This window comes from Protobothrops mucrosquamatus, unplaced genomic scaffold (genome assembly GCF_001527695.2).
Source record: "Protobothrops mucrosquamatus isolate PMUCROS unplaced genomic scaffold, P.Mucros_1.0 scaffold_166, whole genome shotgun sequence".
Classification (NCBI taxonomy): domain Eukaryota; kingdom Metazoa; phylum Chordata; class Lepidosauria; order Squamata; family Viperidae; genus Protobothrops; species Protobothrops mucrosquamatus.
In genome coordinates this window covers 15,474-37,021 of record NW_015386242.1, presented here as the reverse complement: position 1 = coordinate 37,021, position 21,548 = coordinate 15,474, and the positions used below count along the sequence as shown (strand labels likewise).

The window sequence follows — 21,548 nt, the reverse complement described above, 5'->3', positions numbered from 1 at the left end:
CACAAGATTTGTCATGAAACTACACTATGGAAGAAACAATATTTGCATACGTGTTTAAATGTTTAAATTTAATCACCCCTGGTTTTAACACAAAGCTTCAGCATTAAAATATAGTCCTATCACTACTGTGCAAAGTTCTTATGGAGAGCCAGTTTGGTCTAGTAGTTAAAGCACCAGGCTTGAAACTGTGAGTTCTAGTCCTCCCTTAAGCATGAAAGCCAGCTGGATTTTGGGCCAGTTGGTCAATTCCACAGTGACTTTGATATACAATAAAATATTGCCACAATTAACTTATTCTTTAGGTTGTTTTTACATGTATGAGATATAAATCAGTAAATCCAGGGCTTTTTTTCTCATAGAACACCCAGAACGGAGTTCCGGCACCTTTTTTGGATGGAACCTTATAGGGTAGGCAAGGCGGGTTGTTGTATGATGTGTGTGAGTTCCGGCACCTTTTTTTTTTTTTTTTTTAGAAAAAAAGCACTGAGTAAATCTATATATCATAGAATTAGCTTGACAGCAACTATAGATTAAGAACATTAGAACCATCATAACATAACATCATAACATAGCCTTTTCCAACCCAACATCATCAATAGGTATTGAACCAACTCCTTTAACAATCAAGATCAACACTTTCAGTAATACTAACTGGGGAAAGTGAGAATTGAAGCCCAATACATTTGGAGGAGATTAATCTAGTGGAGGAGATTAATCTAGTGAAGACAGCTAGGGGAGACACTGTTCAAATTTCACTAGGATGCCCATTATTATTATTATTATTATTATTATTATTATTATTATTATTATTATTATTATTATTATTATTATTATTATTATTATTATTATTATTATTATTATTATTATTATTATTATTATTATTATTATTATTATTATTATTATTATTATCAACACTTTCAGTAATACTAACTGGGGAAAGTGAGAATTGAAGCCCAATACATTTGGAGGAGATTAATCTATTTGGAGGAGATTAATCTAGTGAAGACAGCTAGGGGAGACACTGTTCAAATTTCACTAGGATGCCCATTATTATTATTATTATTATTATTATTATTATTATTATTATTATTATTATTATTATTATTATTATTATTATTATTACTATTATTCCCCACCATGATATCTCTGTTGGTGAGAATAGTATTGTAGAATCATTTTTAAAAGATTCAGTAACTTTGCTGAGGCTAAGATTATGTTATTTTGTTTCTACCATCATGGCAGCAGAGCCCATAGTTGGTAGTGGAATATGGCTTTTAGAACTACTGTTGACAGGCAGCAGAGTGACTGGAGTCTTGAAGAATAACACAGAGCAGCTCTGTAAGTAAAAGCTGGACAGGACAGTCAAAAAAGACTGCCTATGTTGGGTGGAATGATGGAAGAAAAACAAGGAATGATATGAGAACAGACTTAAAGAGGGGAGACAGGTTAATGAGAGACAGCTTACTGAAAGAGTTTAAACTGACAAATGCTGACACAGTCTATTTTGTTGGAATAGTCCTGCCTAGACAACAGGTGGACTGGTGAGTTACATTTATAAGACCTTTGCAAATGCAGACAGATAGGAGAGGGGTAGACTTACTAAGGCTTTTGGATGGCTGGAGAATGAAGAGACAATGAGAGTGATAGAGGGAGTTTACAGGAGGTGAGGACATTTTTTTGTAAAGAACAGTCTGGGAGATTTGATCTTTTCTGCTGGCCCCAGTCTAAGGTCCTATATAATGGATCATTGGAGGCCTTAAATTCATACTGGAACTATTGAATGCTAGGCCCATCGTAATAATTCCTTGCTCCTGTACAATCTAGAGGTGGAAGAGCAAGTAGATATTGCATGTTTCACCAACACTTCTCTAGACCAAGGATGGAGGGATTCCTCTGTCCAAAATCTGCTAGCTGGAATCATGTGATACACCAATAGCACTTAGCAATAGCACTTAGATTTATATACTGTCTCATAGTGCATTCCAGGGCTGTTTACAATGTCAGCATATTGTCCCCAACAATCTGAGTCCTTATTCTACCAACCTTGGAAGGATGAAAGGCTGAGTCAACCTTAAGCTAGTCAGGATCGAACTCCAGGCTGCATTCCATACTGCATTCTAACCACTGTGCCACTATCTCTATTCCAGGGCAAGGGAAGAGGGCAAAATTCAAGATGATTCCAGAGAAACAACAACTCGCCCAAAACAATTATGGCCTCAGGCAAAGTTTTCTATATGAAGTTGGATGCTGGGGACAACTGGAAAGTTTGCTACATACCATCTCCCAAATATCCAGGTACATCCCTTCCCAGACTTCTTGACCTCACTGCTGGGCTAATGATAGAAAAATCTTCATTATGTATATTCAGAAGGACTTCAATTACCATCATTGAATGCAGGTGGGTGTTTTAATTCATGATTGCCATGGCAACCATAGACTTGTCCCAAGATAGCATGATCTGACTCATATGAAACCACACTCTGAATCTAATATTCATTTCATAATGACTAATTTGTGTTCTGATAGTGCAGAACATTAATATTAGTCCATTGTCCTGATCGGATCACATTTGCTTTGCATTCACCACCAACCTCCATGAACTTGGTCCATTCCAGACACCTTATGGATCGAGCTGATTATAGTATACAGCAGTGGTGGCGAACCTATGGCACACGTGCCACAGGCGGCACGCAGAGCCGTCCCTGTGGGCACGCACGCCATTTCTGGACTCCTCCCCCTCCCCCTCTTCACGCATGCGCAGTCCGGGAATAGCTGCAAGAGCTGGACAGGGTGAGGGAAGGTATAAAAGGAGCAGTTTTGGCGGGAGAGTGAGTGAAATCAGAGCCGCTATCTCCCTTCCGCAGTGCAACCCCATCGGCGTAAGCGGAGACAGCCCCGGGACGGCCGGAAAGGAGCCCTCACCTGGTGCGGGTCCTGTCTACAGGGTGGCTCTGATGGCGGCGGCTACTGCTCTGAGCCCCTTGACTGGCCAACCACACAGAGAAGCAGGAGGAGGAGGCGGCGGTGATCCCTGCATCGCCAAGCCCAGCCGGCCACAGATCTGGAAGCAAAGCTGTGCTGACCATCCTCGCGCTGGTGGGGGCAGTGGTGGGGTAAGGGGAGCTGTGGCAGACGCCCTCCCCTCCCCACCCGGAGGCGCATGCGGGACAATGTGCAGCAGCAGCGGCAAAGGGTGGCCGCATGCCAGATTCTGCCTTCCCCCACTGTCGCCGCTGCCAGCACGAGGATGGTCGGCAGAGCTTTGCTTCCGGATCTGCTGCCTGACACTATCGGCCCCCACACACAGAAGCCAGCGAGTGCATGGGGGCCGACGGTGTCTGTCAGCAGCCACAGCATGCTGGCTGTCCTGCATAATGGCGGACTAGCCACAGAGCCCCATCGGTGCAGGCGGAAATCACTCTGGGATAGCTGGAAGAAAGCCTTTGCCTGGCCTCGATGCATCCACTCGACGGATCTGACGGGGGTGGTTTCTGCTGCTGCTCTGACCGGTCAGCCCTGCATGGAAGCAGAAGGGGCAGTTGGTGCGCGAATCTAGCAGCCAGGCAGAAGAGCAGAGCCCCGAGGCAAGTGTCCTGGAGCTGTTTCCGCCTGCGTCTTTCTCATTCTCAATTCTCTTGCCCGCGTGTTGTCTGCACCCCACCGCCCCAATTGCTCTACGCTTCGCAGCCCAGGGAGTGAGATTCACCCCCCCGCCTCAGGGCCCCGCTCTTCTGCCTGGTGCTGGCAGCTCCATCATCCGCAGCGGCCGGAACAAGAGGCGGGTTGCAGCAGCTCATTAATCTTTTTGCTGCATCAGTACCCGGGGGCTTGCTATTTCCCTCCCTCCACCCAAAAATCTAGGTTGAGAGGCAAACATAGCTCATGTGCCTTTGCTCAGGAGGAGCAACTTATTGCAACTTATTATGGTTGTGAACTAAGCCGTAATAAGAGAGGTTTTACTTCTCGCCGATTTATGGGGGGAGGAAGCCCTTGCCCGGCCTGGGCGCATCCACTCGACGGATCTGATGGGGGTGGCTTCTGCTGCTGCTCTGACCGGTCAGCCCTGCATGGAAGCAGAAGGGGCAGTTGGTGCATGAATCTGCTGCCTCGTCGGGCTGCTAGTTAGCAGCCGAGGCGGCTCCAGACCCCCGGCTGCCCCTCCACCTCCTTCCCTGCCACCACCCCCGTCAGAGCCACTCTGTAGACAGGACCCGCACCAGGTGAGGGCTCCTTTCCGGCCGTTCCGGGGCCGTCTCCGCTCATGCCGATGGGGCTGCCATGATGCAGGAGGCTGTGGCTGCTGACGGACAACAGCGGCCCCCATGCGCTCGCTGGCCTCTGTGTGTGTGTGGGGGCTGATGGTGTCAGGCAGCAGCTGCTCCAGCCCCTGCCTTGCCTTACCTTGTCCTGCGGCAATTGGCACACCCACCCTGCCTCTCCTCACTCCATAGGACGAGCCTCCGGTCCACCGCCCCACCCGCCAGAGACCCCTGAATCTCCCCCAACCCAACCCTGCCCGGCCCCCACAAGCATTCCTCCCCACAAACACCATCAAGGTGGCCACACCCACCATGGCCACGCTCACCCAGTCAGCTGTGACCACCGAGGCCACACCCACCCAGCAGGCAGCGATAAATAAATGGGTTTTGGGTTGCGGTTTGGGCACTCGGTCTCTAAAAGGTTCGCCACCACTGCTATACAGTGTTATACAACTCAGTTTGCATGTAGAAGACCATAGCACAGATGAGAACTCATGTTTTATAATTTAAGAAAATTAGAATTCAATTCTAGTTACTTTTTCAAACATCTAGTTAAACTACCTGAATGCTGCTGCCACATAGGAATGACAGCACTGGGCTAAACAAATAGTAGACTGAAATCGTAGAAAAAACTTTCAGCTGCTTTACCCTCAAGAAATATGTGGCTCCATATAATCAAATGGAAAACATAACAAGATTTGCTTGTACTATATAGACAACTGCATTTAATAAGTATGTTCATATTTTCATACAGTATAAAACAAAATGAGACACAAGAAGGAGATGCATAATATTGCCTGCAGTTGTAATATATTATGCATTATGTGGGCTGAAAAAAATCTACCACAAAATGAATGGCATTGGAATTAAACCTCTACCTCTGAATATTTTTAACTTTACTTTGTATTTTTGTGGGCTTTAATACATTTCATTCTTCTCCCATGATAACATAATCTTTAAAAATACTCTTTTATTAGAGCTTGAAAATCCAACAATTTCCTCTATCTTGGTTTTTAAGGAGAGTTTGAGAACACATCTGGCAAAGCAGAGTTTCAATTTAGTGAGCCTCACTAAGTAATGCAAAGACAGTTTGGTTTTCCAGATTCTGGAAATACTAACCACCCTGTCATTCTGTGAGTCTATACTTCCACTAAATATACAAAGTCAGGAATGCTGCACACGTAAAACACATTAGTGGCAAAGAGAAATATAGATTATGTGTATAGTGGTTAAAATGGCTGGGTTTGCATATCATATACATTATTTTTTTTAGCCATTGTTTCTTGAATATGTCACAGTGAATGGACTTGCTCATCTCATAAAACTGTAACCCATGGCTATATATCTATGTAGCTAGATACCCAAATGTGAAAATCAAGATCAATCAAATTATGACAAGTTGATAAATTTACACAATCACTATCATCTTAATTCCAGGTTCAGATTTCCAGCAGTCATGATAATCACTGAATGACTGTATGCTAGTCATTAACCTTTTCTTGTATTGAATTAACTATACCACATTCAGTGCAGCAACGCATCAAAAATTCCTGTGATAAATAAAATGAACAAATCGTATCTACTTATATGCAGGGGTGTTTTTATAATAATAATAATAATAATAATAATAATAATAATAATAATAATAATAATAATAATAATAATAATAATAAAGTTGGAAGGGACCTTGGAGGTCATCTAGTCCAACCCCCTGCTTAGGCAGGAAACCCTATACCATTTCGGACAAATGGCTGTCCAGTCTCTTCTTAAAACTTCCAGTGTTGGAGCATTCACCGCTTCTGGAGGCAGGTTGTTCCACTGCTTAATTGTTCTAACTGTCAGGAAGTTTCTCCTTAGTTCTAGGTTGCTTCTCTCCTTGATTAGTTTCCATCCGTTGCTTCTTGTCCTGCCTTCAGACGCTTTGGAAAATAGCTTGACTCCCTCTTCTTTGTGGCAGCCCCTGAGATATTGGAACACTGCTATCATGTCCCCCCTCGTCCTTCTCTTTGTTAAACTAGACATACCCAATTCCAGCAACTGTTCCTTATATGTTTTAGCCTCCAGTCCCCTAATCATCTTTGTTGCTCTTCTCTATACTCTTTCTAGAGTCTCAACATCTTTTTGTGTTATGCTGGCTGAAAATTATGGAAAAGATAGTGCCAATATCTCCTATGTTATTTCCAGATCATAAAGCAATACAAGTTATTCTAGGATAACTAACACCAAAAGCTGAATCATAATTATATTCTGTCCTCCAGATAGTTTTTTTTTCAGAAATATAATAAATAGTATCTGCCCCTCTAGCTAAACCAGACCAAAACATTCAACTCCACAGGAAGGCCAAAATTATATTTTATTGAGGTAGGCTATAATAACAGAATGCTGCAAATCTGATTGTGCTGCACATCCTTCTCCCTCTTATCCTTCATGCATTAGGAAGGCATTTTTTAAGTCACATCCGAATATTATCTTGTTTCCCAGTTTAAATAATTTTTCAGCCCCCTTTGTCCAGATAATGGTGCTGGCATATTTTTTCCAAGGTCATCTCCCTTAAACTCTGCACCAACAAAGAGATATTTACTGTATTGACCAGTACAATGCTACACTATAGTCACAATGACACCAATCTCTTTGGAAAATGCTGAAATGGCATCAGTGTGCTGACAATGTTTAAGTTCATGTCAAGTGAAGCACCCTAACAAAATATGTACCTTTTCTTTTTTTTTCTTTTTTAGGTAGCAATTTAAAAATAATCTCTAAATAATTCCAGACACCTTAGTTCATCACTAATACAACTATGCTTACTGCTTTGAAAGGGAGGAATGCAGAATTAGTACCCCTTAATTATGCTATGTTCAACAAAATCTTTGCTTCAACTAGGTCCTATATTCAAAACAAAAGGAAAGTTCCTTGCCAATTTTTAATGCTAAAAATACCAGTTTCGTTCCCGTATATATTAGATGAAATATACACTGGTCTAAGGGGTACAGAAAAGTATCTATTTTCCTCTACTGACTAATACAGTTAACCATTGGGGTTAACTCTCAAAAAGAAAAGAAAGAAAGAAAATAAATAGCCAACAGAAGAATAATTTCAGGAGTGGTACTGTTATTCTTTCTGCCCAGTAATACTTTTCCTCTTTATTGAAAACTGTTTTTTCTTAGTTATCAACAGGAATGTATTATTTGCCATATAAATACATGATAAAATGTCTTCTTTGCCAGAGAAGGGGCATTGTCTTACCTGAACGCCTTTTCTCAGCACGGAGATGGAGAATCTACCAATGGGTTACTGCCCATTAGACCAGGTCAGCCAAACTTGCCACGCCCGTCCTTGGGTAAGCCACTCCCAGTCTTGACGAGGGCGAAAGCAGCTGACGACAGTCTGACGTGTTGGCTCCCAGACCCCTAATATGGTCTAACTGACTTTAAGGGTGGGACTGGATTCTCCATCTCCATGCTGAGAAAAGGCGTTCAGGTAAGACAACGCCCCTTCTCTAGCACCGGAGATGGAGAATCCACCAATGGGACATACCAAAGCCTCACTGTCCCAATGGGGGGGAAACAGAGGAGGCCGTAGCCACGTCCCCAGTAGCCACCTGCTGAAGAACCCTCCTTCCAAAGGAAGCATCCGCAGGTGCAAATCAGTCTATCTTATAATGTCTTATGAATGGGGAAGGCAAAGACCATGTCGCCGCTCTGCAAACCTCCTCGATAGAGGCCTGTGTGGCCCATGTTGCGGAGGTCGCAGCACTGTGAGTAGAATGTGCCGTGACATGACATGGCACTGGCAGTGAAAGTGATCGGTATGCCTCCGCAATGCAATCCTTGATCCACCTGCCTATGGTTGAGGCGGATACCTTCTGTCCGCTAGAGGCATGGTGAAAGGAAACGAAGAGGGCTTCAGACTTGCGGAAGGGCGCCGTTCACTTGATATAGTAGCGTAGCGCCCTGCGAACGTCCAGTGTGTACCACTGCCGTTCCAAGGCATGGGACGGATTGGGGCAAAAATCTGGCAAAACGATTTCTTGGGCCCTATGAAAAAAGGTGTTGACCTTAGGAATGAAGGTAGGGTCCAATCAGAGAACCACCCGGTTTTGGTGAAAAGTGCAGAGGTTCTCCCTGACCGACAGTGCTGCGAGCTCAGAGATGCGCCTGACTGACATGATAGCGACCAGGAAGGTGACCTTGAGGGACAAGGACCTCAGAGTACAAGATCTGATAGGCTCGAACAGCGATTTGGTGAGGGCCCGTAGGACCCGTGGCAATTCCCAGGAAGGATACCTATGTACCACAGGGGTTTTGTATTGGTGCCGCCCTTAAGGAGCGTATCCTGGGATGCTGGGCCAAAGGGGCTGAATTGATGCAGGTAATTAAGGTGGACAGGGCCGTGACCTGCCTGTGAATGGTATTAGGCGCTAAACCCCTGTCAAGGCCCTCGAGCAAGTATTCCAGGATGTTTGGGATTGTCAGGTCCAAAACATCAAGTAACCACCTCTCGCACCAATTGCAAAAATTCCTCCATGTGGAGTCATAGATGCGATTTGTCACCGGCCGACGGGAGGCCTGAATCATTGAAATCACTCTTGATGAGTATGATTACCCACTCAAGATCCGGCGCTCAAGTGCCAGGCGGCTAACTGCAGCCACTGGGGTTGGACACAAATTCCAGGGACAGACCATATCAAATGGTCTGACGGACCCAGGAGTCTGTGGTGGTGGCCTCCCACTGGTGGGCGAAGAGTGCCAGCTGGCCACCTATGGGGGGGGCTGCTTGAGAGTCACTTGGATCTTCTATAGGGTCGACCCCCCCCTCGAAAGGGCCGCTTGCCCTGGAATTGTTGTCTGGGTCTGGGGCCCGTCCTGTCTGATGGACGATCCTGTCTGGCCATGAAGGGGTGGGGAGGCTGAGAGGGACCCGCGCCCATTCCTGACCGAAAGCACACCTGTCGGCCCGCCTGCTCAGGTGGGTCAACACCTTCTGTTTGTCCTTATTTTCAGTCAAATAAGGAGCCAGGGCCTCTCCAAACAGCTGACGGCCCTGAAAAGGGGCCATAGCTAGGCACCACTTCGACTTTGGGTCAGCTTGCCAATGTCTGAGCCATCCTACGTGCTGAAACGTTGGACGCTATGGTTCTAAAAGAGAACCTGGCCGCATGTAGCATGGCATCAGAGACGTACTCCGTTGCTGCAACAAGCTTGCTCAGGTCTTGTTGGGTACATACCTCCTCCTGGGGATGCCTAGCTTGAAGTTGGCGAAGCCAGAGTAGGGAGGTCCTGGCAAAGAAGGTTGCACAGGTGGCAGCCCTTGCCACCCACGCTGCCGCCTGGTGAGTCCTGCGGAATGTCAATTCCCATCTCGTCCTCGGCCTTTAGCACCTCTGCCATATCCCCTGACACTGTAGACGAGGACAAGAGGAGACCAAAGGGTTTATCCACCTTTGGCACCTCGAGATCCTGTGCCAGGTCTGGCGCAACGCTGAATAGTTTCCTGTCCGTTCCCCCCAGAGGGGGAAAGGTGCCAGGTGATACTCATTGTTTCTGGATCATGTTTCGAAAGAGTGTCGGGTAAGGGACGTGGTGCTGAGTCATGACGGGCTCGAAGAACACCGGGTTCGGATCTGAGCTGGGTGGTGGGTCTGGCTGTGGGATCTGAGCAGGCCCTATGTTGGCCGTGGAACTGGCTCTGCGGAGCAGTGGCAGGAAAAGGGTCAGGTTGAACAGCCCTCCAAATGGGAGGGGTCTGGAGGAGGTTCTTCCTCCTCCCACCAAGACATGTCATGTTGGTCGTCCTCTGTGGGAAATGAGGCCCTGCTATGGTAGGACCGGGATGAAGAGGAAGGACCCTGGTACTCAGATGTACCCGGCTGGAAGAAAGGTGGGGGGATGGAAGCCACGAATTCAGGTCCTGTCCCGTGGTAGGACCTGGTAGCAAGCGCCCTGTCAACTGCCTGAGTGATCAGGATTTGGAGACGATCCTCAGAGGGGGAGCCCTTGGGCTCAGCCCCCGAGCCCTGCTGCTGTGGGGGTGAAGGTGGCCTCTGGGATCGAATGTGGGACCCGTGGTGACATTGATGGTTGGTGGAACGCTTGAACTTGATCCATCCCAGGAGAAGGGAGATTCCCTTCCAGGAACCAGACCCCTTGGGTAGAGGAGGGGGGCCCCAGAGGGAGGTCGAAGAGTGCATCCTCTGTTCCGCCTTTGCCCTGGCCTGCTTCTGTGCTTTGGAGAATTCTTTCTCCTGAACCTGGTGCCTTCTGCTAGCCTGTTTCTCTGCCAACTTGGAAGGTTTCCTTCCAAAAATGGTCTTGGCCTTTGATCCTGCCTGCCACCTCCTGCTTGGAGGATTTCTGCCTTTTGCGGCTGGTGGATGGAGAGGCTGAGACACCATGGAGTCCTCCATCCTGATGTGAGCTACCTCAGAGGTACTGAGAGAGAACTCTGGCAGGGGATCGGTTGGCGAGATAGGCTGAGCAGATGGAGCAGGGAATTATGTTGTCCTGCTCTCCTGACCACTCGACCGGTAGAGGAGCGGACTGCTTTTCCCCTTTTTGGGGTCCGGTCTTATCTACGGCCGCGGCAAACCTGCTTGCTCGTATATCTCCTGATCACGCTAAAGGGGTGGTCAGAGCAATGAGTTGCACCAGAGAGTGTTTGGAGCAGAAGCTTCTGCAGGATTGAAATATGAATTATGTTTTGAATTTATGCAATATGATTTTATGTGTTGTAATTTAATTGTAATTGTAATTTAATGAATTATAATATTATGAATTATGGCCCAATGAGCTAGCCTGCCAGGACGCCCTGGTTGTGAAGAAGGGGGGGAGACGGCTGGCTGTCCGAAATGGGAGCCGTTGATAGCGGCCTCCGTGGGAACGCTCAGGGTCTCCCTTCCCTTGGAGGGGGCAAGCCCGAACTTGAGGATCCTCATTCCTGGGGAGCCTCAACCCTCCACCAGGAATTTCTCTGCTTACTCAGCTGCCGCGTTTGTCCCGGCAGCCAAGATGGCGATCGAAGCAGTTGGAGCGAAAAAGGAGAAGTAGGTCGCTCACGATTTGCGCACGAGGACAGCTTCTGCTCTGATCGGCGGGAAAAGCAAACAGCGGAAGTGCCTTCAGCTGCCGCGGCGTGACCTGGCGCTCAAAATGGCGACCGGGGCAATCTTCAGTGGCAATGAGGCAATCTCCCTATTGAGGAGCGCAGTGGCTGCTCGGAAGAAGGGAACAGCGAAAGGGAGAGACGACAAAGCCTCGTGGGGAGCGCAGCGTCTGTTTGAAGGAAAGAGGGAAAGCCAGTCGTTCCATTTAACAGAGATTGGATCCCCCCCGGAAGTCCTGAAAGAGTAGTGATCGCCAATCCAACAAGACAGGGAACCTGTCGGTTCCTCAATTTACTGAAAGTGACGAGGGAGGAATCTCCACCCCTCGGGAAGTTTAGGTAGGCTCTGGCTGCAGCACTGATCCCAGCGCTGAGCAGCTGAAGGGGCTTTCCCTTGAGGGAGGGCTGGTGCCTCAGCGAGAGCCCCAGAGATCTGGGAAAGAGGGGAAAAACCACCCCCCGAGCCTCCAACAGACTATTCCACACAGCGCTGATCCCAGCGCTGTTGAAATGGCTGTGGGTGACAAAAATGAAATCCACCAATGGAATTAAGCTCTACTACCTGCCTTAGACTGGGAGCCAAGTTTTTCACGTCTGTTTGGGCTGGAGACCAAGTCAAGACTGGGAGTGGCTTACCCAAGGACAGGCATGGCAAGTTTGGCTGACTTGGTCTAATGGGCAGGAAGGCAGAGCTAACCCATTGGTGGATTCTCCATCTCTGGTGCTGGAGAATTCAAAGCTATATATGGAGAAAAAGAAACAAGATGAGGACACTAGACACCAGAAAGTCTTCTCCAACCAAGAAAGGGAACATGCAAGCAATTAAAATATGTTCTCCATTCAATGACAGCAAAACAAATACTTCAATGAGCCTAGTAAATTTAACTGAATGAATCTAAGATAAGGAAAAGGTCAAGAATGTACTCCTTTCAGTGAGTAAACTCTTCTTTTTCACTTCAATATGTTTCCATTTTTTTCACCTCTTTATTTTTAAATTTGTCTCACATATTTTACCACTGCTAATGTAGGCCCACTGCCTTTTTCATGTATCCATTTTAGCTATAGATCTGGTTGAAATATATGCTGTTCCCGATTCTTGTGTGTGTGTGTGTGTGTGTGCATATATATATAATACACACACACACACACACACTGCTAGCTTCACACTTCAAGCAAAATTTGAAGCAAAGCTTAACAAAATGCATTTGAGCTTACACATCAAAACCAGTAAACATGTTTTATGCGTCCTCTTGCTGAGAAATACTTATATTTCATAATATTGCAGAATGGTTTGAAATGTTGCCCTGAACTCCAATTTCTATAAGTATAAATGATTAATAGAGGAAAGTTCATCCTTTTATCCTATAAGTAAAAATCACAACAATGTTTATAAGCTGTCTAACAGAACCTTAAGCACAGCTATGAGTGTTTCAAATAGGAATGCTGTTTATGACACAGTCAATAATTGTCACGATCCTGAGAAACTGTTGAGTCACTTGTTGTTGCTCACTTGAACGGACTGGACACTGTCTGTTGGCCAATTAAAAAAGACTAACACCTTAGCAGTGGTGCTTGGAATTTTACAGAAATAACTTTCTGAAAGACTGCAATGAATAGTGTTAACCTTGCAAAAGGCATAGAGATGATAATACAATGTAACTTAGTGTTTCTCAAACTTGGGCACTTGAAGATGCATGGACTTCAACTCCCAGAATTCATGGCTGGCTGGGGAATTCTGGGAGCTGAAGTCCACACATCTTCAAGCGACCAAAGTTGAGGAACTTTAATCTAGCTGATAAAAATCCAGTTCAATTATGCAACAGATGAAAGAATTGGAGCAGTCAGCTTGCAAATCATTAGAAAGCGCAGCCCTCTTGCAAATGTTTTGCAAAAAGAACTCAGAAGAGCTAAGAAAAAAAAGAGAGATGAATAGTATAAACAATTCTCTGAAGCAACTCATCCTCCCTTTTCAAGCTGCAGGCAAAAGATATGGAAAAATTAACATTAGATGATTTGCCACTGTAGAAACTGTTAATAATTAAGACATTTTGTTTACATAAATCTAGAACTTCTAGAATGGCCTGTTTAATGCAATATTCAAAGTCATAAAGTGGTTTGATTTTGGCTTGCATGTATTAAACAAACTCAGTCAACTACAGTTTACAGATGAAACACAACTAAAATATGCAAATATATTAAGTCTACTAACTAGGATAGTCAGATATAACTTCAGATATTACTAGGAAATACTTGTCTAAAACTTCTGAATACACTGAAAACATTGTAAGACAAAGATTATTGTTGTAAGTTATGGGGAAACACCTGAGCATACACCAGAAGCAAAATATTGCAAATGTTGCAAACAAGCAAGCACACTAGATTAATAGACATAAATAATAAAATCTCTATATCTTTATCTACAAGTAGTCCTCGACTTACGACCATAATTGAGCCCAAGTCAGTTAAGTGAGTTTTGCCCAATTTTATGATCTTTCTTGCCACAATTGTTAAGTGGATCACTGCAGTTGTTAAGATAATAACAGGTTGTTAAGTTACTCTGGCTTTCCCATTGACAGTTGCTTGTCAGAAGGTCGCAAAAGGGATCACATGACCCTGAGACAATGAAATCGTCATCAGAATTTGATCACATGACCTTGGGGATGCTGCAACAGTTAAGTGTGAAAAATTATCATAAGTCACTTTTTTCAGTGCAGTGAATGGTCAGTAAATGAATTGTTGTAAGGACTGCCTGTATTAGATCTCAGAAAAAAATTAACAGCTGCCTTTTATATAGTAGAAGGTCTACGTCAGAGCTCTCCAACCTTTCCAGGTTGGTGGCCCGGAGGGAAAAGGAGGAGGAGGGAAATGTGCACGGTGCAGTGCTAGTGCCCCCACGCATGCACAAATGGGGCTGGTAGCACCCACGCAGCAGCACTAGCACGAGTGAGGAGGGTGTGTGCACACGTGCGCACACTCGTCAGCCATTCCCGCTGCCCGGTGGCCAAAAGGTCATGGACCGGAACTGGACTGTAGCCCACAGGTTGGAGACCCCTGGTCTACGTTATCCAGCTGCTATACTCTGTACTTCTTCCCTTGCTGTCCTCACTAACCAAAGTTGTGTAGGTTCTAAATGAGTAATACTTAAGATCAGTCTTCAAAGTTCTGGCCATTGCAGTGCCCCTGCAGTCATGGGATCACAATTCAGGATTTGGCACTTACAATAGTTGCAGCTTCCCAGTCATATGTTCACTATTTGCCACCTTCCCTGCCAGCTGTCCACAAACAAAGTCAATGGGGAAGCCAGCAGGAAAACTTGCAAGTTGCTGTGGTAAGATCCCTTCACTTTCCCTTGTCTTGCCATCCATCCCCTGGCCTTCCTGAACTCACATTACACCATCCACCTCTCAGCCAACCTGTGCTCACACCACGCTACACCATCCACCTCCCTGTCCTCCCTGTCCTCCTGCACATCCTATCCCAGACCTCCCAAGCACTCCTTTGCCTCCTTCAACTCATATACCTCTTGTATTCTGGACCTTCCCCTGCAGCACACACCCCTCCATAGCACCTGTGCTGCACCACAATCACACTTCCCACTTAATGACTCACACATCTTTGGATTATGAAAGCAACGGGGACTCCAGGATTGTCATTGGCAAAGCAATGCACTTATCTGACACATTCCTTTACGACTGTATTGCTTAGCAACGGCAATCCTGGTCCTATTGCTGTTATAAGTGGTACATTTCTTTTAACTGAGAACACAACCAAATTTATAAGCAGCAGAATTGTAGTCATTCATTATTAGTCATTAACACCACTTAACCTAGCATCTCCTTAATATTTAACACCAGCACACTGTTAATGATCTGGCCCTGTATTTTAATTTTGGCTCTTCCAATTCTGCCATTCTTATGATATATGTGGCATTCAAAATAGGAAACAGGCAGTCTTTTTTCACTCCTTTTCTCCAGTTTTAACTCATAAAGGAATTCTTCATTGTAAAGATTCTCTGGAAAACTACAGGTATGTTTTGGCATTATATCAGTGTAATAGATAAGCTACATTATGGCATGTCAAACTCATGACGTCACATGACATCACGCAACGTATCGGGCCAGTTTTGCCATTGCCGGCATTAGGAAGGGCGTGGCTTCCACGTGATGCGTCCGGCCCACGGGCCGGCAGTTTGACACCCCTGATCTATACAATCAAAAGCTTTTATTTTCAATAAAAGATAAAGGTACAAAATGTTTTTGTTTTGTTTTCTTCATTTCTTCCACCTTACATTAACTATCTGATCACACCCCTCTACTTTTCATAACCAGACTGTACATTTGAAATGTTTCCTCCCATGAATGGCTGAACTTTATCTTACTGAAAAGCTTGCTTGCATGAGAAATTAGTAGAATAGTTTAGTCAGTTACAATCTCTAATATCAGCCTTCTTTCATTTAACTCTACTCCCTAATCATTTCCAATCTCTGGACCATACAGCTTTACACCATATTGCTGACTCAGATCTGCATTTCTCCTGCAGCCTTAATCAGTTCTTTGGGCATTTCAGTTGTACTAGGTGCTATTCTATTTGACAGTTGGTCTATTATTTACAATATCTCACTTTTAAGTGCAGCCAGTTCCTAAATATACTCTTTCTCTGCAAATGTTTGTTATTCTTTTCACCTCATTTGTAAAGGCTTTCCTTCTTCTTTCAATTCCATTTGCTTCTCTTTGATTTCTTCCATGATTATTCAAATATTCTTATGATAGATGTAAATTGCCCTGTGATTTCTGATTTTCTTAAAAAACATTTTGCACTTTTACTGTGAATTATTTTAGCTTCATCTCTCTCTCTCTCGCCAGAAAAAATAACATTACTGGAAGCTTCTGGCAGCATGACTTCCAGGTTCACTGAAGCTAACAAACCAGCTGGTTCTCAAGTTTTAACAGCTAACAACTAACTTTAGAGCTATATAAGAAGTGATCTGTAAAAAGATACACAAATATGGCATTATCCATGTGAAAGGCTTAAGGTTATTTTATTTGGCATTATGTATTTGCCTGTTTTACTATTCAAAGTTAACTGTCTGGACAAGAGTATTCAACCCCGTGAATATAAGGTTTACTTTTCCCATACACAAATATGCTGCACAACACAACTAGACATTTTCAGAGACAGCATTATTGTTTTTATCTAGGGAGTCATTGGTAGAAATGGGGAAAATGTGGAAGAACATTCCACTGTAATGCTTTCCATATGAGAATAAGTCTGCAACATATTATGTCAGCGCTAGTAGCTATGAGAATTGTTATAATCAGAAATGCCAAAAACAGACAATACTAGGAATGATGCAAAATGCTATCTGTGTTTTTTGAAATCAGTTCAAATGACATTGATATAAGCTCTATTTTAAAAAGGCAGGAGTTACAACATGAATGCAGTAAAATAGACATAATGACAATCGGCTTTGCTTCAAGACTAAAATTTACAGCCAAGATGAAACTGACAAGGAACTTCAAAATGTGGCTTTATTACTACATTTAGCTTTTGTATTATTCATACTTTGTTGTATAAACCATAATTGCCTGACTCATACAGGAAATTTAGCCATAAGCTAAATCACAATGCCTAAAATCAGACATCACTAACAATCTATAGCAGACATGTCAAACTCGCGACGTCACATAACGTCACGCAACATATCGGGACGGTTTTGCCATTGCCGGCAATGGGATGGGTGCGGCTTCCGGACTTTGATACCCCTGATCTATAGCATGGCTTAGCAAGGAAGGGCAACTGAGTCTTTGCCTCCCCCACTCTCATTCTTCTAGGAATGCACTTTGATATCAGTGGCAGCTTTCCTCTTACAGGCAGCAGCATTTAAGGCAGCAAATTTCACTAGGACTGCAGCATCACAAGATAAGTTTAAGTATCTCAAGCCTGATACTTATCTAGTTTTCTCCATTATATCCACATGCAGGTTAAGCATCTTGCACATAACAAGCACACTGATATTCTGTTGAAACATCTTTAATTGTCCAGGATAGACCTTTTGTCTTATTCTTTAAACAGTATTATGTAACTAATAGGATTTTTCCTCAAAGGAATAACACTTCTATAATGTATTTGAATTTTCATAGATTAATGTAGTTTTCCCAGCTTGTGCAATTGTTGTATGGGTGACTGATCCTACCAATGACATAAAGCCTTCTTTTAGCCATGATAAATTCATAAGTCTGTGAAGATCATTTTTTGTCTGTTCAAGAGTAATGCTGGGATACTTGTGAGAATTTCTGCTCGAGATGTTTACAACTTCAAACTCCTTTCTAACTACTGCAGCTCTTCAGACTGGACTGAATTCTGTGAAAGCCTTTCAGGGACAGACTGGGAAGAGTTGCGGAATATAGGATTTAAACTTGCAGAATTCTAGTTGTGCTTTTTTAGATTCTAACTAATAATACTGACATGGCTGCTCTTGCAAAATATACAATATGAATGTAATATCTGTTTTACAGGATTATAGTGAGGTCACTGAAATAATTATCCTTTCTTTTAAGCAGAGAACTTCTAAATATATTTGCATATGTCCATAAAATTAAGACAGATTAACTTTAGTACTTAAAAATAAGCATCCAAAAAGCTGGAAACTCTGAATGGCAGTTCATGAGGATGCTTATTATTAAGAGAAATCATGAAATATTTCTTACAACACAAGCTATATGAAATTATATGGAAAAATATGCTTTTAAACCTGTATTTTTGTTAAATAGTCTCACACACATGGTTTCCTATTTAAGTATCTGTTAGTTAAAGTATTCTATTTACAATCTAAAATCAATTAACTGAACCAGGTTTTAGTGTCTAAAAATCTATCACATTCCTTGTTAAAGCAATCAACACGGAAATGGTAGAGATAAACATAAAGGAGTGATGTAGCATTCTGTCATTTATTATATTAGAGTTATTGAAATTAGTAATATAAAAATATATTGCTATTATAAAGGAAGTTTCAATTATGCCTAGAAAACATAAAAGCAACATGTTTTGTTTAAAACAAAATGCTGTGCTTCCCAAGTTCCTTATCTAAAACACAGTTTGAGTTTCTAAGGAAAACAGGAGACTGAATCAACAAAATACCTTCATGTTGCCTGTACAATAATTCTTGTAATGCAGGAAACTTTATTACCTGCCTTCGAAGTCACTTAGCCGGAAATAAATCCAATGAGATCTATATGTGTAATGCTTCTGTTTTAAAACAAAAAAAAATTCTAATTTTGTCTAACAGACTTCTTCAATTTGAATAACTGCAACACTGTGGAAGGTTGCTTTATTAAGCACCTTTTTTATTTCATCACTGAAGAAACTTCATATTTACTCTTACTTTGCAAACAAACATGAAACAGTAGGCTTTGGCGAGAAAATTGGATACAGAAATGTCTTAAAATGACATACAACTGTGAACAGAAAGTTATTCTTGAAATTATAAAAAAGCAAAATGTCCTTGGCTCACTAGGATAGTGTCCCTGAAGAAGCAGTCACAGGTGTTATTATCTGGGTATATGCTGAAGCTCCAGTTTGTCCAAATAACAGTATTTAGGTAAATACATAGCATGGACATTTTATGACACATAATTTTTAAATTTATAACTATTTTGTAAGATTTTCTAACAATACAGCAAACCAGATTATGTCCAGCAGCATTATCACATAACTTCAATATTGTGTTATAAATGATAAATAACACAAAGGCTTACACTATGCATGTAGACATTTGATGGGAAATATAAATTAGATAAATTATTCTGTCCCTGAATCACAGATATTGTAACAAGATTGCAATTCCTAAGTAAAATCTTGCAGCAGTAATTGATCTAATTGCTTTCCTGGCGTAACACAGCTGCTTCTCAACTACAGTAACAGAAGCCAAAGAAGCCACTAAAACTGCTTACACTATTGCTACTCAGCACAGAAACCACAAACCCATGAATTCAGGAAGTGGCCCAAAACTTTCAAACTTTCCATGTTGCATCAAAAAGCAGAGTATCAGCCAACACAGCTACTCCTTATTGGTCTCTGCAACTGAGATTTATACTCTGTGTTGCTGGGAAATACTTAGAAGATGAACAACCTAAAAAAAAACAATTTAGCACAATAATCCTAGTGATCAGCTTATTGCTTACACTCAATTCACTGAATTTGAAGGGGAGGTCAAAAAACAATGGGATAAGACAGTGAAGGATTTTGCAGCTTTTCCAACATTATTTTAATAGGTACACTATCTTAATTATGTTTCCTCTACTCCATTATAAAGTGCACAATATTCCATCAAACCTCCTGCTTGCAGCAGTTTCTACTTCCTGTTCAATTCAACCCCTGGTGAGCTTCTGATGTCTCATTTTTCAAGGCTTGTGTTCACATCCTACCAACGTTTAATGAGCAGTGACTGACTAAAATCTATTATCTGGTTTTATACAAGCTAGGGAGCCATAAACCAAGTTTGTCCCACCAATATTTATGAATAAACTTGATGGTTCATTGCATTGTGCAAAGTCAGTTGACCAAGTTTGGGTTAGCTATGTGTTAGCATCTTGCCTATTGTGCAACCACTGACCTTGCCCTCCCCCTTGATGTCTTCCCAGTTTTTATCCATCAAAAAGCCTCCTTGCATTCAATCCAAAAGCCCCGCCATGCAACACAACACCTACCCTGGTCAATTTCTCTCACTTTTACTGCTCCACGTTTGAAGATAACACACAAGACAGGAAAGAGGTCACTAAATCTTGCCTGGTAATAAGACAGGCCAAACCTCGGGCTAAGCCTGGGCTATTAATAACCTTCTTGGATATTTAGTAGCCTAACCAAGGCTGGGGCGGGGGGGGGAGCCGAGTCCAGAAATGAAATCCTCCAACAGAGACGTGCAGACGAACGTGTGTGTGTGTGGGGGGGGGAAGATTGTGCCTCCCACTCACCTGCGTGGGGCATCGTAATCGTCTCGTTGGCGTTGCTGGCGCCAACGTTGTAGATGACCACGGCCGAGGCGTTTTGGGAGGCGGCATGCCGAATCTTGTCCTTGTAAGTACAATTCCCTTTAGGAACAAGGGCGACCCAGAGCTTGCCGGACCCGGGCACGGCGAACCTAGCATTGGGGTCGCAAGCTTGTCTGTCAGCGGTCGCCGAGGTCATCACCACCTGTCCCCAGACCTCGTTTTTGGGCGAGTGTTCCCCGTAGCGGCCACACTCCGTTTTTTCGCTACGTAGCTCGCTGCCGCCACCGCCACCGCCGCCGCCGCCGCCGCCGGGATCCGGATAAGTGATGTTCACGAAGGCGGTGTACCATTCTTCTTTTTCGGCCACGGTGAAATCCAGGCAGAGCAGATGCACGAAACAAAAGGAAAGCAGCCATGTTGAAAGAGCCAGACTGCGGCACGCTTGTATCACAGACATTGCCATCTTCGGCGGCTCCTGCTCGCCCCCCCGGGCGCGAGTCTGCATGGGGGCGAGCGCGAGCGCGAGCGCGCGCGGGGGGGGGGAGGGAGGCGCGTGGGGGGGGGGGACCCGCCGGTCCGCGCGAAGCCGAGAAAGGTGGGCGAGCGCCTCACCTTTGCAACCCGAAGGCTGGCATTTCGCCTCGGCGGCGCCTTCGCCTCTTAAAGGGACTCGGAGAGGAGGCGCGCGCGCCCCCCCCACCTCCCGATTCGTGGCCCGCCCGAGCCCTCCCGCCTGCCTCGCCTCTCGCCTCTGCAGCCGCCGGCTGCTCAAGGAAGACGGGAGGTTTCGGCTGGCGCGCTTGGCCAAAAGGGCGCCTTTTCGGTCCCGGCGGGGCTTTTGGAAAGAAAAGGAAAAGCCCCGGAGAGACGGGCTGTTCGGCGCGCTGCTCCGGCGGCGTCGACGAGTCGACTTCTGCTCTTGACCTCTCCCATTCCTCCCCAGCCCTGCCCGGCTAGGTTTACGGCCGACTCTCGCCAGCGGAAATGTTTTGTTTGGGGGAGAGAAAAGGGGGGAGTTGAAGAGTTGGAAGGGGTCGTGCGCAGGAGGAGTCTGGATGTGATGTCAAGAGCTCCCGCCGCTCCGCTTCGGAGCCAGCTCGGTCCCGGAGAAGCAGGGTTGACCTCTGCCGGTAGACGAGGAGAAGGCAGGGTAAAGACGCGCTAAGGCGGGAGGCCGCCGGCAAGGTGAGCCCCTGGAAGCGTC

The 21,548-nt window shown here is 44.5% G+C and overlaps 1 protein-coding gene across 1 annotated transcript in view; it reads right to left on the bottom strand.

The window, feature by feature from the left end:
* Positions 1–20,822, bottom strand: part of RNF150 (ring finger protein 150) — a 91,639-nt gene extending 70,817 nt beyond the window's left edge. The window contains exon 1 of the mRNA XM_015821548.2: positions 20,327–20,822. Within this exon, the coding sequence (XP_015677034.1) occupies positions 20,327–20,807 (481 nt within the window). The 5' untranslated portion in view covers positions 20,808–20,822. The remainder of the gene's footprint in view (positions 1–20,326) is intronic.
* Positions 20,823–21,548: the final 726 nt, after the last annotated feature.